Source organism: Populus alba, chromosome 2, assembly GCF_005239225.2.
Source record: "Populus alba chromosome 2, ASM523922v2, whole genome shotgun sequence".
Classification (NCBI taxonomy): domain Eukaryota; kingdom Viridiplantae; phylum Streptophyta; class Magnoliopsida; order Malpighiales; family Salicaceae; genus Populus; species Populus alba.
Window position 1 is genome coordinate 18,384,460 of NC_133285.1, and position 15,011 is coordinate 18,399,470.

The 15,011-nt window shown below is 31.4% G+C and overlaps 1 protein-coding gene across 4 annotated transcripts; it reads right to left on the reverse strand.

Moving 5' to 3' along the window:
- Nucleotides 1-3,589: 3,589 nt before the first annotated feature.
- Nucleotides 3,590-10,650, reverse strand: LOC118044146 (nuclear pore complex protein NUP133). Of its 4 annotated transcripts, none has more exons than XM_035052317.2 (8): nt 10,403-10,650; nt 10,016-10,143; nt 8,124-9,950; nt 7,127-7,848; nt 6,899-7,051; nt 5,636-5,972; nt 4,842-4,912; nt 3,590-4,236 (listed from the first exon to the last, which is right to left on the reverse strand). In XM_035052317.2, exons 1-8 carry the CDS (start codon nt 10,531-10,533, stop codon nt 3,688-3,690), a joined length of 3,918 nt encoding a protein of 1,305 aa, XP_034908208.1. In that variant the 5' UTR covers nt 10,534-10,650; the 3' UTR covers nt 3,590-3,687. The 4 variants fall into 4 exon arrangements, with proteins under 4 accessions (XP_034908208.1, XP_034908207.1, XP_034908206.1 ...); XM_035052316.2 differs by having other exon boundaries at nt 4,842-4,909; nt 7,127-7,851; XM_035052315.2 differs by having other exon boundaries at nt 7,127-7,851.
- Nucleotides 10,651-15,011: the final 4,361 nt, after the last annotated feature.

Consider the following 15,011-nt stretch of genomic DNA (forward strand, 5'->3'; position numbering starts at 1 on the left):
ATGAAAATAAAAATAAAAAAAAAATTAACGGGTCAACCCAAAATTAACTGGGTTCTCCCGTGAAACCAGGTTAACCCGTGAAACTCGGGATATATGTCATGAAAATCTAATAACTAAATAGAAATAAATTTAACATTAACAACTAAACTAAACTAAACTAAAAAAAAATAATTAAAAAGAATAAAAAGCAAAAAAAATATATTTTAGGTTAACTTGTCAAACCAGGTTAACCCGTTAAATCCGGAAAACGTGTCATGAAAGTCTAACAACTAAATAAAAAATTTTAACATTAATAAACTAAATTAAAGACAAAAATTTTGTTAAAAAAAACAAAAAAAGAAGCAAAAAATAATTTTCTAAAAGGCATAAAAAAACAGCAAAAAAAACAACTTAAAAAAAAAAAACATAAAGCAGCAGGGATAAGAGATCAGTGTTTTACTGTGGACTGTACTGTGCAATCCACAGTAAAACACTGATCTCTTTTAGCTATTTATAATATATTACAACTTACTATTCATTGTAATTGTAATAATAATTTTTTTAATTTATTTTTTTTTCTTATTTCATTTTTTGATATTTCATTTATTGAAGATTAAATTTTCATGATTTATTGTGGTTTGCTTTTTATACTATTATTTTAGTTTCATAATTTATGTTATGGGTTTGACGAGTTAGTTTGGTTGACTTGAAATTTTGTTGTCTTTTTTTTTAATTGATATTTTTTTAATTTTATCTTTCAACATCCTCAACATTCGATTTATTAAAAATTAAGCTTGGTCATTTGCTTTGAATTTTTTTTATGAGGTTATCTATTATTATCTTATGACTTGGGTCATGAGTCTTGCGAATTAATTTAGGTAGATTCAAGTTGTTTTATTGTGTTTTTTTTTTAGATTGAATTTTTTTTCTTCTTATTGTATCATTCAACAATGGGATTTATTGAGAATTAGGCTTCATAATTTATTCGATTTACTTTCTATTTTGTTATTTTAGTCTCATGACACAGATCACAAGCTTAGTAGGTTAACCCATGTTGACTTTGGTTATTTTTTTAATTTACTTTTTATAAGGTTATCTCGGTATCATGACTTAGGTTATGAGTTTGATGAGTTAACTTGAGTTGACTCGAGTTTATTGTATTCTTTTTTAAAATTGAATTTTCTTTCAATTTCATCATTGGATTATTTGAGAATTAGGCTTCATAATTTATTTGAATTTACTTTTTATAGGGTTACCCTGGTTTTATGACCCGGATCGTGGATTTAATAAATTAACTCGGGTTGACTTAGTCATTTTTTAGTTTAGTTTTTTTTTTTTTTTTTTTTTAAGATTCATCCTTTAACATTGAGTTGATTAAGAATTGAACTTCATAATTTATTCTTATATGAGGTTTTCATGATCTCATGATCTAAATTGCAGATTTAAAATATTAACTCAAGTTGACTTAAGTAAATCTAATATATTATCGTTTTAATATTTTTTTTATAAAAAGATATTTTTTTTAAATGTTTTTACTGATCGTTTGAACCTATTAAGTTGACTAGATCATATCACATTAACTATCACATAACTAATTTTTTTTTACTAAAAAAACATTAGTTATAGTTAATGTTTTATTAAAAAATATATACATCTAACCCGTAATATAATACCGACACCAATCCAGATATATATAATTTGGGCAAGGTCCATAGGCAAATTAAAAAACGGGAACTAATGGTTAGAATCTGATCCAACGGCTTTTATTTTATGTCCTTGTTCATACAATTATTATTATTATTATTATTTACGCTAAGTTTGCTAACAAAAACCCAGGACGGTAACAATAGTAGAACTGAGAACTCATGGTGATAGACTTGAAATTGCGAGTATATGTTCATATATAACCGCTTGAATCCATGCCTATGGATATGTCATCACTAGTTTTGATCTCTATCTTTTGCATGTAAACTGGTTTCAAAATATTTTGCTCTGATAATAATGGTATGTTTAATACAATTATTTACGTGTTTTTCTTGAAAATATTTTTCAACTATGAACGCATCAACAAGTTCATAATTTTCGAGGCCCGTAAAAGATGATTTGGTGTTTTTCTAACCAAAAAAACAAATTTATACTTGTAAAAATTAGAAGTGATTATTTTTTGTTCAGTTTTTATAAAAAAAAATAATAAAACTAAAATTTAAAAAAAAAAAACCGAAACCGGTTTAAACCGACTAGTTTCGATTCTGTTCAGTTTTTTTATGATAAAAACTAGTTTAACCCGGTTTAGCTCGATTTTTTTGATTTTGATTGATTTAGCTCGATTTTTTCAGTTTGACTCAGGCTCCGTTTGTTTGCAGGAAAATGGTTTCTTTTTGGAAAGTGAATTCCGGGGAAAGTGAATTCCTGGAAAGTGAATTCCGGGAAAGTATTTTCCGATGTTTGGTAGTGTTATGGAAAATGAACTGGAAAACACTTTCCAGTGTTTGGTTGTGTTATGAAAAATGAACTGGAAAATAATTTAATAATGAATTAAATTTTTTTCAAGTTTATCTAATATATATAAAATATTTAATATAAAATATTTAATCACTTACAATTGTCATAACCCAATTTTGACCTTTTTTATTTTTATTATTTAAAAAAAATAATAAAAAATAAAAATAAAATAAATGAAGGATGAATTAAAATTTGGGTTAAGGGCAACATGATTGGAAGTTTAAAGATTTAATTAAACTCTTGACTATGTTAATTAATTAAATCAAGGGTTTAATTGGAAATTGATTTTATTAAATTTTAGATTATTTTAATTAATGAAATCAAGAGTTTAATTAAAGAATTAAGGACTTAATTAATCAAAAACCCGGGACTTAAATAAAATAACCTTTGCATTTTAATTCACTGCTACAGTAGCAATGAATTATAATTCGCTGCTACAGTAACTGTGAACTGTAGCAGTGAATTATAATTCGCCATCTCTGCATTTTAATTCACTGCTACAGTAGCAGTGAATTATAATTCGCTGCTACAGTAGCAGTGAAACTGTAGAAGTGAATTATAATTCGCTGCTAAGTGAATTATAATTCACTTGCACGCTAAAGAAAAGTGTTTTCCTTTCTTTAACCGAAGGAAAACACTTTCCTTTCTCAAAGCAGTGATTGTATGTTGACTGGAATTAAGTTTCCGTTGACTTACTGTTTCAGTTTGTTACCAAACATGGGAAAGTAAGGAAAACGAATTCCAGGAATTCGTTTTCCTCGAAACAAACAGAGCATCAGTTTTTTTTTATTTCAGGCTTATCAAATCAAACCAGTTAGTTTTTTTAAAATTTTAATCGATTTAATTAGTTTTTTTCACAATTCATTTTGGTTAATTTTTTTCCAATTTTGTCAATTTCATTAGTTTTTTAATTTTTTTATTCACTCCTAGTAAAAAGCCATGAATCTCAAAGCATCTCTCAACCCTGCAGCGGTTTTCAGGTAGTTTAGATTTTATTTGTTTTTGTATTTTAAAAACAAATTAAATATATTTTTATTTAAATTAAAAAAAAAATTACTAGAAGTAAAAATCAATTTGCAAAATAACCCCAACAGCACGATTAAACACCTGTCAGTAAATATGCAGCTGAAAATATTAATATAATGTTTTGCAGATTCTATTACTCAATCTACAAAAATCCATGGGAATGAACCGCAACAATGTCAGTTACTCCATTGAAGAAGGATTCTCTTCTACTTTTGAATTGTCATGTACACTTCCTAACATGATTGCTGTCAGCATTAGCTTTCCTGCATCAGGGTAATCCTTGTGCTGCATCAGTATTGCTTCTACAGAGAAATCCAGATCTTCCAATGCTGAAACTTCAGAGTTTTCTTTTCTCAAGGGCAGGACAGCATCAAAACCTTCATCGATAATTTCTGCGTTGCGTCCGTAACAGCTGCTTGATGCCTGGAAGAGCACTGTATCTCTCAGTTGCTGCAGGGTTTCCTCGTCACTCCACCCTTCATCTTTGGATGCTTGATGGAGTTGACCCCAGTCATCCTGATCAGCAGCATTCTTCCAGCACTCCTCCAGAAGGTTTCTGTGACTCCTACGAAACGAGGAGCTAGTCCATGCAAACACATCAAAGCCCCGCAATGCAAGCTCTGGGTTTTGAACTTTAAGGCACAGCTCTATGAGTTCTTCAGGATGGAAGAGCCTCTGTCCGTCGTATTGATTTGCTTCGTTGGCAGGAAGTACTTTCAGAATTTCTTCCTGCATGTAATGAAAGGTCAGGTCTGCTGGAGCTCATACAAAAGTTAAATAAATAATAAAAACACATGCAAGTTCACGTAGAGTAGTTTGAGCAGCCCAGGAGTTTGCATAATAATCAACTAGTTTTCTTTATGATATAACAAAATCAAAAGTTGTTGATGAAAGTGGTAAATTTAATGGCTTCTATCAGCCCAAAGCTGCACCTTCAGGCAAAGATTCTTTCAGAATAGAAGCATCCCTTGTATTTTCTATAAAATCCATGATACAAATTAAGATTAGATGTCATTTGAAGACCAGCACTCTACAAACAAAATGGAAAAAACAGCTCAAAATTCAACAGGCTATTTTGATTCTGGCCAGAATCACCCATTTCAGTAAATAAGGGATTGTGGTTCTTGCTATGCAATCAAGGGATTGGTATAAGGATCCCAGTAGACCCTCCTTGAATCGGAATCTCTGAGCGTAGCATTAACAATGAACCCTGTGATACAGTTTAGTATAAGCTAATGGCAGCACCTCAACAAGTACTGGTCACAAGGGAGATCATTTAACAAGAGCAGAAACATGGCAACAGCAATAAATATCATTCATAAAACAAAGCACACCTGCAATTTCAAAATCTTCAAATCTGCTTCAATTCGCTTCATCTTTGTCTCCGAGTCAGTAGTCTTACCTGCTAATGTTTTTTTTTATAAAAAAAAATACAGGCATTTTGTTAAAACCTAACATGCCAAATGAAAAGAAGAACAAAAAAATTCAACTACTTTTTATTTTCAATCAAGCACCTTCTACACCCAGGCTTGATATTCCTTATTTATCTGGGATGGTACAAAGCTTAACCAGTAAAAATCCATATGGTCTTTAATGTCATCAATGCCCAGCATCAGCATGGTAAGAATTAGCAAGAAAGTACTCACAAAGTTCTTACAAATGTCACTTGAAAACTTTCCTGAATTAGCTTAGCAAGAGATTCAAGAGGGAACAGATATATAAAACTGATTAGGAAATCAAAGACCGAAACCCCTCAAAACAAAAAACAAAAATAATGACTACAGTATTGCATAACAAGTACCATTATTTCCATTATTAGAGAAGAATCCTCGAACTAATCTGCAGATATGGACAGCCTCACAAAAAGGAAATCAATTAAAGTGCACCTTCATTAAAGAGGTGATCAGTGTTTGCTAATATGTTTTATTATTAGACATAAAGACACCGATTGAATAGAAGAGTCTAAAATCACCAAGTTGGCTCAACTTGGCAGTTTCCATGAAAGAAACCAACTTCAAGGTTGCATGATTTTCAAAATTACCCCATTTACCGAAACTTGAGAAAATCAAGAGATTCATTCAAAAAAAAAAAAATCAAGACAACAATGAACTAAACAAGCAGGTCATACCTGCCATGATAGCAATCTTTGAGAGGTTCAAAAGACGCTTTCTATCTGCCAGTGTGGTTATAAATCTGTTTTGCACATGGTCTGTGGTCTCTTCAGCTTCTGAAATTGAGGTCTCATCTTGAGAAAGGGCCAATATATGAAGAGTTTCAGAAGCTGAGGAAAACTGATGCAAAAACAATTCATGAAGCCAAAGCAGATTTCGGTGATGCTTCAGAAAAATAGATAGCTCTTCCTGGAACTCTTCTCCAAGTCTTAGAAGCTTTGAGATTTGCCTCTTTTCATACAGCTGTTTAAAAACGAAGTAACTGAAACCTCCCTTTGGTCCCATGCTCTCGTGCTGAGCAAAACAAAATGAAGTAAAAGACAATCTCCACAAAGAAACAAGCAAATGTAATATTCATAAAACTTAAAGGAGGGAAAGCAGAAGAAAAGAATCAGCAAATCATACAATGAGTATGTAGTTCTTATCTATCTCTAGACATAAGAACAGACATGAGACCATATAGAATGGCAAATACAAGCAAACAAAATTCCACTTACATACACATTGCCTTTAAAAACTTATAGGAGGAATCCACACTTCTCAGGTTTAAAAACTTTTATTCTCTCCAAGAAAGATTTTATCATGCCATTCTGATAAAAAAAAAAATAGTTGAAAAAAAAGAAAAAAAAAAATAATAATAAGGAAATGGAAACGGAGTCTTGTTCCATTTAGTCACCATTTTTTTTAATCTTTCACCTAACACTTCTGAAATTTCTTAATCAACAGCATACAGGTAAAATATAATTGCCGCACAACACATAAACATGCATCATGCTTGTGCATGTGTGTGAGCTTGCCTGTGACATCTGTCTATTCAAACTGCATGACCAAATTGGATTCATGATGGATCTCTTAAGAGAGATATCTATCAATCCATACTAAATGTGTAAAACATTGAACTATTATCTGATAGAATCAATAAATACTTTGGAAAAAAATATCCTTTTGACACACTTTAATTACAAAGAGCTTATGTTGCTTAGGTTTGACATTCTCAACTTTGACAGATTAAATCAGAAAGACTTTTTCATGCATGTGCTTCTAACAGCAAGTTCTGGCAAGATAGAATTAAAAATTTGATCTGTCTAGGTACCAATTGTTACATCCTCTTTCAAAACTAAAAAAAATACATCAATGCTAATGACGATGGCACCTAATATTTAGCAGTTACCACACTTGGAGCAAGACAGAAAGCATTTAAATATAAATAATCTCTGTACCATAAGATTTCTGAGCAGCGCTGAATCATTGATGTCACAACATATACTCCACATAGTATTGTACCCTTCATGTCTTTTTGAAATGGACAACAAATTTGAAGTTAGCTTTCTAAGGATTTCCTCATCTGGCTCATCAGTTCTTACATTTAAAACCTGCAAGGAGACAGTTAAAAGATCCATAAATATTCAACTTCATGATCATAAGTTACAGAAAGTAAAGAGATTAACCTGGTGCCCGCCTTCCACAAAATATTTCACTTGTTTGTAGAGGGAGTTAAGAAGGGAATCCCGTCTATTCCAATACTCATCTAGCAGCCCCTTGTGTTCTCCTCCTCGCTCAACTTTAGCTGTGACAGCACCAGCATATGCCTCAAGTAGAACTTCAGCCAGTACTTCTAGATGAGCACATAAATCTGATTTTGCAGAAAGTTCAAGTTCAGATGTTCCATCTAACAGCTGAAGCATGAAAGAAGCAATTCTCCACAGCCCATTCCGCACAACAGGTTGACAATACCAAGATGTTAAGCCCTGGGATAGTGGATACCACATATGGTGCTCATTTCTATAGAGCATAGCAGAACGAACTATAGACACAACTGCATTTGAGAGTTCACAAGCCCTCTTGATCTGAACCTCATGAGGCTGTTCTTCATTTATTAGGTATGTTAAGTAGCTGTGCAAGCAATAAAATACTTCTTCAAGATCCGAAACCTTACTGTAAAACACTTCAGCATTGTCTCTGTCCATGAGAAGAACTGTATTGCAGCGGGCTCTTTCACCAACTAACTGAATTAGATCCCATAGAGCACCTGAAAGTTGAGCTTCTGAACTGGAATGTGGGGAGCCGCTCATATGTGACCTGTTCTGGCTAATTGTGTTTTGCAGTTCTCTCAGTTGAATCATTCCAGAAAGCTTTTCTCCATGTTCCATGATTGTTAGCAAAGACTGTCCTGCTAAGATAAAGTTGTAGTTAGGTTTGCCATGTGCCACTTATCCATGATTCATTTACTTTAATAGAACTGGTCGAAAAGACAGCCCCCAGAAATTTCACCATAAATATGCATGGAGCCCCATGTTGGGACAGCTTCACAAGCAAGGGCAAATGACAATAAATGAGCTCTCCAAATCTCAAAACATTTCATGCACACAATAATAAAAAATAAAATATGAGTGTGCATGCATGAGTTTGTAGGCAGAAGTAATTGAAATATGCAATAAATCATACTCTGTTTAGTGCATAGCTCCTCATGGCATTTTGATAGAGCAAGAAACTGTAAAAATCGTTGATGCTTTTCCTGCTTATCCATGAGTTGGTTGGATACCATGGTCATAGCCAAAATTTCAGCACCTCTGGTGGTTGTCCAGTGTTTAGCTAAGGTGTCAATGATCGATTTGCTTGTGCGGGTGAAAACATTTGTTTCTCCATCCCTTTCAAAAGCCCCAGAACTTTGAAGCTTTTCATATGAGGCATCGACTTGCCCAGTTAACAGAAAATCATGGAAAAGCTGACCAAGTAAAGCCTCTGATTCTTCATCATGCGAAGTTCGCCGTGAAATCCTATTCATAACAGCCTTTTTTCTATCACCAGAATCCCCTACTTCAGAACTTACCCTTCTAGGAGCAACATTGCCTGCAAACATGAGGTTTCTTCTCTCTTCTAGTGTAGACCCTTCGTTTGAGCTCCCTTTGCGCGACAAGCTTCTCTCAGGTGGTTCAACTCCACCAAGCACAACAGCCTTTTCTGGTATTGCCCATATTCCAGCCTTCTCAGTTAATACAATCCATGCACCATCTTCGCCGTCATTTGTAGAAGGAAGGGCTGAAGCATCTAGAACATTTCCTGCATCATAAGGTAGATCAAACTGATAGAGACGTGTAGAGTTCCTAAAATAATGGGAGACTGTTGCTGTTCCATCGCCAGAAATTATTAGTGTTGAACCTGAAGGCTTGCCTCCTATTCTAAGTCTCATAGAAAATAAGAAATCTTCATCTTCTAATCTTGCTTTTGGGATTATCACTTGGATTGGGGCTTTTTTCTCCAAAACCCTTTCATGTACATCAGAAGAAATGTTGACTCCTGACTTATATTGCATGGTCAGAAGAGAATATTGTGTGTAGCTGGAACTGCTAACACGATCCTTGCAGAAAGTGGCAACAAGAACTGTGATGACTTTGCCATGGTCATCCACCTGTACATCTAGAGGCCATATGCGTTTCTGACCAGCCAGATCCTTTTTAATGCCCAAATCACTGTCAGTGCCAACAATTTCATGAGACCACATCTTTGACACATTTGAATCAGGATGAAGTTTTATACTGAAACACTGTATCTCATGATCAGTCAATAAAAAAAACTGCCGTTCAGAATCGTCCATGGAATGGGGTGAAAACCGCCAGATGAGTGACCTTGGATAGCCCTTGCTCCTGACAAATTGACTACCATCACTGCCATGAGAGGATAAATACAATGTGTCCTGATACACTTTACTGCATTGAATTTCAGTGGGGGTGCAATAAAAGCGCCACAGCTCACCATTGGAACTACAAGCCAAGGCAACAGAAACATGCTGGCTAGCCGGATGTGCACAAGCAATCAAAGAGTTGAAAGAATTGGATCCCATTGTATTAATTGCAGACCGCCGATTAGGGGTGCTCTTCCCATCAACAGAGAATGAAGTCACCTCCGATTCATCAGAAGACAACATACAAGTAACTGGAACAGATCCGCCTTCATTGTAAATGTCAGGCCAGTATGTAACAGCTCGAGTTTTTTGGTTACACAATACCACACCAGCAGACTTGCAGCTTTGTACAGCTTTCTTCCTTCCCCTGGATGTGGGATCCCAGTTGAGAAAACAAAGCAGCCAATTTGTGCCGTGATAGCCAGTATTGCTATGAGCTCCATCATCTAAACAATCTAAAGGAAGTTGAAGAACAACACAATCTTTTGAAGGTGAAGATGATAAGTGACTCCAGATAAAGAGTCTATTTCTGCAAATGATCCAGGAAAGGCACGTCTCCTTATCCATTCCACCAGATATAGATGCATCACCTGCAGATTAACAGTTAGTGCAAGTAGTATAAGAAATAAAAACAAGCCGTAATGGTTAACATTACCAGGAATGTGGCTGCGCAAAAAGTTGGCTTGTTCATCACGAACTACTTCCGGAAACTCTCCAACATACACGGGCTTAATTGGATCAGCATCACTAGCTTTTTCTTCACTTTTTTTCGTCAATTGAGTTCTAATGCACATAACAACCACAAAAACAAATATGATCAATTATTTAACCTACTTTTGGTTAGCTAGGGTCGAAAAGGTGGTTGAAATTCCCTCGTTTGTAATACATCCAAAGAAATGAGGCCTTATTTTTTCACTCAAAGTGCAATAATATACTAAATGACTCCCCTGATGCCAGACAGAACCAAACAAGGCCTTACTCCAATATAAGCTTAAAAAAAAATTATCAAAGCACTGCCATTAACAAGACAGAAGGCATTTACCTGGCGAGAACTGAGAGGCGAGGAGCCCAAGGAGCGGGAGTGCCGGTGGCAGGGCGATTAGGGATTGAATTATTGTCAGGTGCTGCTGCTGCTTTTCGATTGCTGGATCTTTTAATTCCTGGAGAGAACATTTCTATTTTTCTGTTCGGAGAGGGAGGGAGGAAGTGAAGTAGGAAGGGTTTAGGGTTTTTTTTGTGACTTCAAATCACAAAAAAGGTGACAGTCCTGAAACCGTGCTCGGAAGGAAAGGAGTAGAGGAGAGATCATGTTTTAAAAGTATTTAAAAAGATAATAAAAATATTTTAATTTTTTTTAATTAAATTTTTTAGTATTTTTATATTATTTTAATTTGTTAATATTAAAAATATTTTTTAAAAAAATATTTAATGTATTTTCAAATAAAAAATATTTTAAAAAAGCAACTGTTACCATACTTTTAAACATCCCCTGCTACAATGAGTTAAGATCTTGCATTTCCAATAATAAATGATTCGTTTTTTGTTTTAAAAGCATTTTTAAATAAAAATTATTTTTTAATTTTTAATTTTTTTATATGTTGATGTTAAAAATAAAAATATATATTATTTTAATTTATTTCTAAATAAATAATATTTTAAAAAATAATTAATATTATAAAATGTATAAAAGCATGAATGTTTTATATAGGAATCCATGGTGTGTGTTTTTTTAATTTGATCACCAAACTTTTTTCTTCATCGATCATTTTATAGTTGAACTCAACTGCTTCTGATTTTTTAAAAAACTATCAAATTAAAAGATAAAGAAATGAATTGAAAAACTTAGAAAACTATTATTTAGGAAACTTAGAGTGGTAATTTCAAAGTTGTCATGATTGTTTATTTTGGTATAAAACTTCATTTTATTTTACTTTTCAGCCCTTGATTTGAGAGAGAAGAGAGATAATTACTATATTTCAGTGGTAAAGAGAAAAAAAAATATTGGTTAACACTAATTTCTAACCACCAAAATAATTGGTCTTGGTGTTAATAAGTTTCATTTGATAAGAGAAATTTCATTTGGTTGTTCTCTCACAATTCAAATTACTTAGAGAATAGATCTGACCTCGAAAAGTTTTTATGTTTTGGGTTGATTTTTTTTTATTTATTTTGTTATTTGAAGGCATAAACGAGCATATTTATGTCTTTATGATGTTTTTTGGGTCTAAAAATGGTTGAGAAATAAAATTTTGGGTGTAAAAAATCCTTATCTCAATTTCTTAGCAGGCGACGTATAACATGTTATATTTTGTTTTCAAGAAAAATGGGCATGGTCAATAAACCTGTGCACCTAGGTTTTTTTTTTTTTTTGCACTTTTTTTGTTTTTATTTTTCTTTTATTTGTTTTAATTTCATTCTTATTTTGGGGTTTTTTTGAAAAAATAATTAATGGTTTTTTTTTTCAATTCATCTTTCAACATTTGATGTATTTTATACACGTCTTCATGAGTTGTTTTGTTCTCTATCAAATAAATGTTCCACTATTTTGTTAGCAATTGATTTGTTAACATTTATTTTTGTTGTTTTTTTCAGTCATTTAAATTGTTTTTGAACCTCTCAAGTTGACTAGGTCATTTTGAATAACCCCCATCACATGCTTTAATTTTTTTGTAATAGAGAACATGTTAGTAGCCTTTAATTTATTTTTATTTTTTTTGCATTATAACAATTGATCTAGCCTACAACACATAATTATCCATAAGAAAATTAATATTATCATCATAAAAATATCATAATCTTCTTAAAAACATTGGAATAATTGTATAATCATTTAATGTTATTTTAATAAATTGATTCACTAACTTTTTTTTTTTCAACAATTACAAAACAAAAGATAAAAATAAAGGGATGTCTAAAAAAGTTAGGTGTATCGGCACATGGATCTAGCCTTCTAGTCCAGGCGTGCCTAGTTGATTTTTTTCTAAATAGTAAACAACATGATAACTTATGGTTGACTTTCTAACCATCTTTAATGGCTAAAAAGTTGGAATCCAAGTTCTAGAATCCTAAAAAACTAATTTTTAACTTGTTTTTACCTAAAAGCTCCCCCAAAAATATCATAAGAATTTCAATAAACTCATATTAAATCCCCAAAAAATATCTATAATCACTTTATAAAAACAAAATCCAACCAAATTAGAAAAAAATTTCATGTTATGATCTAGTTCTTACGACATTCTCAAAGGAAAATACCATATTTTTTGAACATATATTTTTAAGATAAATTTATTGACACTAAAATGGATCTTCATTTGTGGTGACTTACTACTTTCTCTCATCTTATGTTTTTCAACAACTCTCTCTTTTCCCTCTTAAATTCAAAGGCCTGAAATGCAAAATAAATAAATTTTAGCAGCGAAACATTAAACCCTAAAAAACAAGGACCATAAATGAAAACAGGTAAAATTTTATGCCCCATGAATAGTAAATAGGGAAATGGCAGCTCTTTTGTTCATGTGTTAAATTGAGTTTCATTTGTTTTAATTTTTTATTTGATAAAATTAAATTTTATTTTGCAAAATCGAACATCAATTTAATATCGAGATATTTTTTGACATCACAAATATGATGTAGCACATAAAACAAAATAAATTATCAGGCTTAAAACTGTGTGAATGTAATGTGAAAGAATAAAATTAAAAAATAAAGCCTTCAATAAATAAAATGGATAATTTCTCATAGGCTAAAAAAAAGAAAACAAAAACAAAGAAATGAGATCATATTCAACTGAGTAGTCCACAAGGCAACTGAATCTCAAACAACAGTAAAAGAAACAATAAAGTATCATTCTTTTTATTAAGTATATTTATACTTATCAAATAAAAGAATTAAAAAAATATATTTAACTTAAATTTTATTCATTTAAAACTCAAATCTACCTTTTAAAACTTACATCTATCTGAAATACAGTGCCACGAGAAATAAATAAATGATAAAAAAAAATACTATATAAAATTAAAAATACATCATTCATAATAAGACCTTGAATCAAATTGAACACACAATAATAAAGTCGTAATACATTAACAAATCTCAAGGGATTCTATGATAAAGACATGATGATGATGATGATATAAAACGGATTCATGAGCTTGTGAATAAATAAAAATAAAAATATTAAAATATTAACTAGTCTTTCAAAAAGAGAATCAACATTTCTTGTTTTTAATTAAACCAATTGAAAACTCCTGTTTTTAACTAAGATGTATATTGCATAATTTAATTTACATCTAATTCTGGATCAATCCTTATTAAGTTCCTCTTCAAAACTATGTATTTACATGAACTTTCTCGAAACATTTAATATCATTATTATGTGCTAATAATATGTATCAAGCATACTCTAGTAGATTTAAATATTAAAAACATTGAAAAAATATGAAAATAAAAGTACCCCTTATGACTGTATTAATTATACAAAACACTCATATAAAAATATAAAAATACCCTTAAATGCAATGCTTATGTTTTGTCTCTTTTAAGGTTAAAGATGTAATTGCATTTTCATTAAAATTTGAAAACCTCAAAATACTCTTCTCCAACAACACAATATTTTTTGACTTTAGGGTCAAATATGTATTTTTATTGCTAGGAAACTTATGCAAAGTAAAAAAAAAAAAAAAAACCTTTGGTTAACATTTTATATTTGTTTGACTTTAAGGGTAAAAAAAAGTAGTTTTATTGTGCAAAAAAGAAAGAAAGAAACATCAACACCCTCACCCAAGAGGCCTAATTTTATTGGATCAAAAGGCACAAAAGTAATTTTACTGTAAAACATATTGTACTATATATTGAGCTACAATAAAACACCCATGTCATTTAGTTTTTGAGGTAATTGTTCCTTGAGGATGTAGAAAAAATGAGGGAAAAAAAAGATACTTATAACCATGAAAGGCTATATATATATATATATATCATTTTTTTTTTTGTAATGAAAGATGGAAAAAGAAGTTGTGAATTTCATATAGTTTTACTTTTATATTTATACACCACTAGAAAAATAAATAACACAAGTAGAATATTTCGTCATCGAAAAAGCTTTTCATCCGTCAGTAAGAATACATCCGATGAATTTACCTATGAAATAGTATCGTTAGCTAGAGTCGTGTTAGTGATTTAAGATCCGTCAATACTTTTATCATCGACTTAATCATTGACGGTTAGCTCGACAAAATACTATTATTAGTGATAAAAATACATGACAACCAATTTTTGTCAATATATCAATCGGTAAATATTGTTAACATATTGTCAATAGATAAATTGTTGGTAATACATCTCATCTTTACAACGGATACTTGACAGAATCACCGACAATCATATTTTATCGATGATTTCGTCAATATATATCAATACACTCAACAACTCTTTGTAATTCTCCCAGAAAAATTGACATGTTTTACTGATGGAACAACCAACATAATTTTTATGTATGTCGACAGTGTAAATAATATGTTTTAATGATATCAAAACAATTATACATTAAACAACATCAAAGAACATTATATGAAAAAAAAAAATAACTTAAATAAATACATTTAATATGTACCAAGGGTAAAAATTTAAATTTCTAAACATTAATTTAATTGTAA

What these genes read in the sequence shown, in the direction of transcription:
- LOC118044146 (XM_035052315.2), bottom strand. Translation starts at nt 10,533, where the DNA reads ATGTTCTCTCCAGGAATTAAAAGATCCAGCAATCGAAAAGCAGCAGCA. An exon ending in TTGTGGAAGGCGGGCACCAG is followed by an intron (nt 7,052 to 7,126) that starts GTTAATCTCTTT and finishes GTCTCCTTGCAG; the next exon opens with GTTTTAAATGTAAGAACTGA. An exon ending in CGCTGCTCAGAAATCTTATG is followed by an intron (nt 5,973 to 6,898) that starts GTACAGAGATTA and finishes TGTTTTGCTCAG; the next exon opens with CACGAGAGCATGGGACCAAA.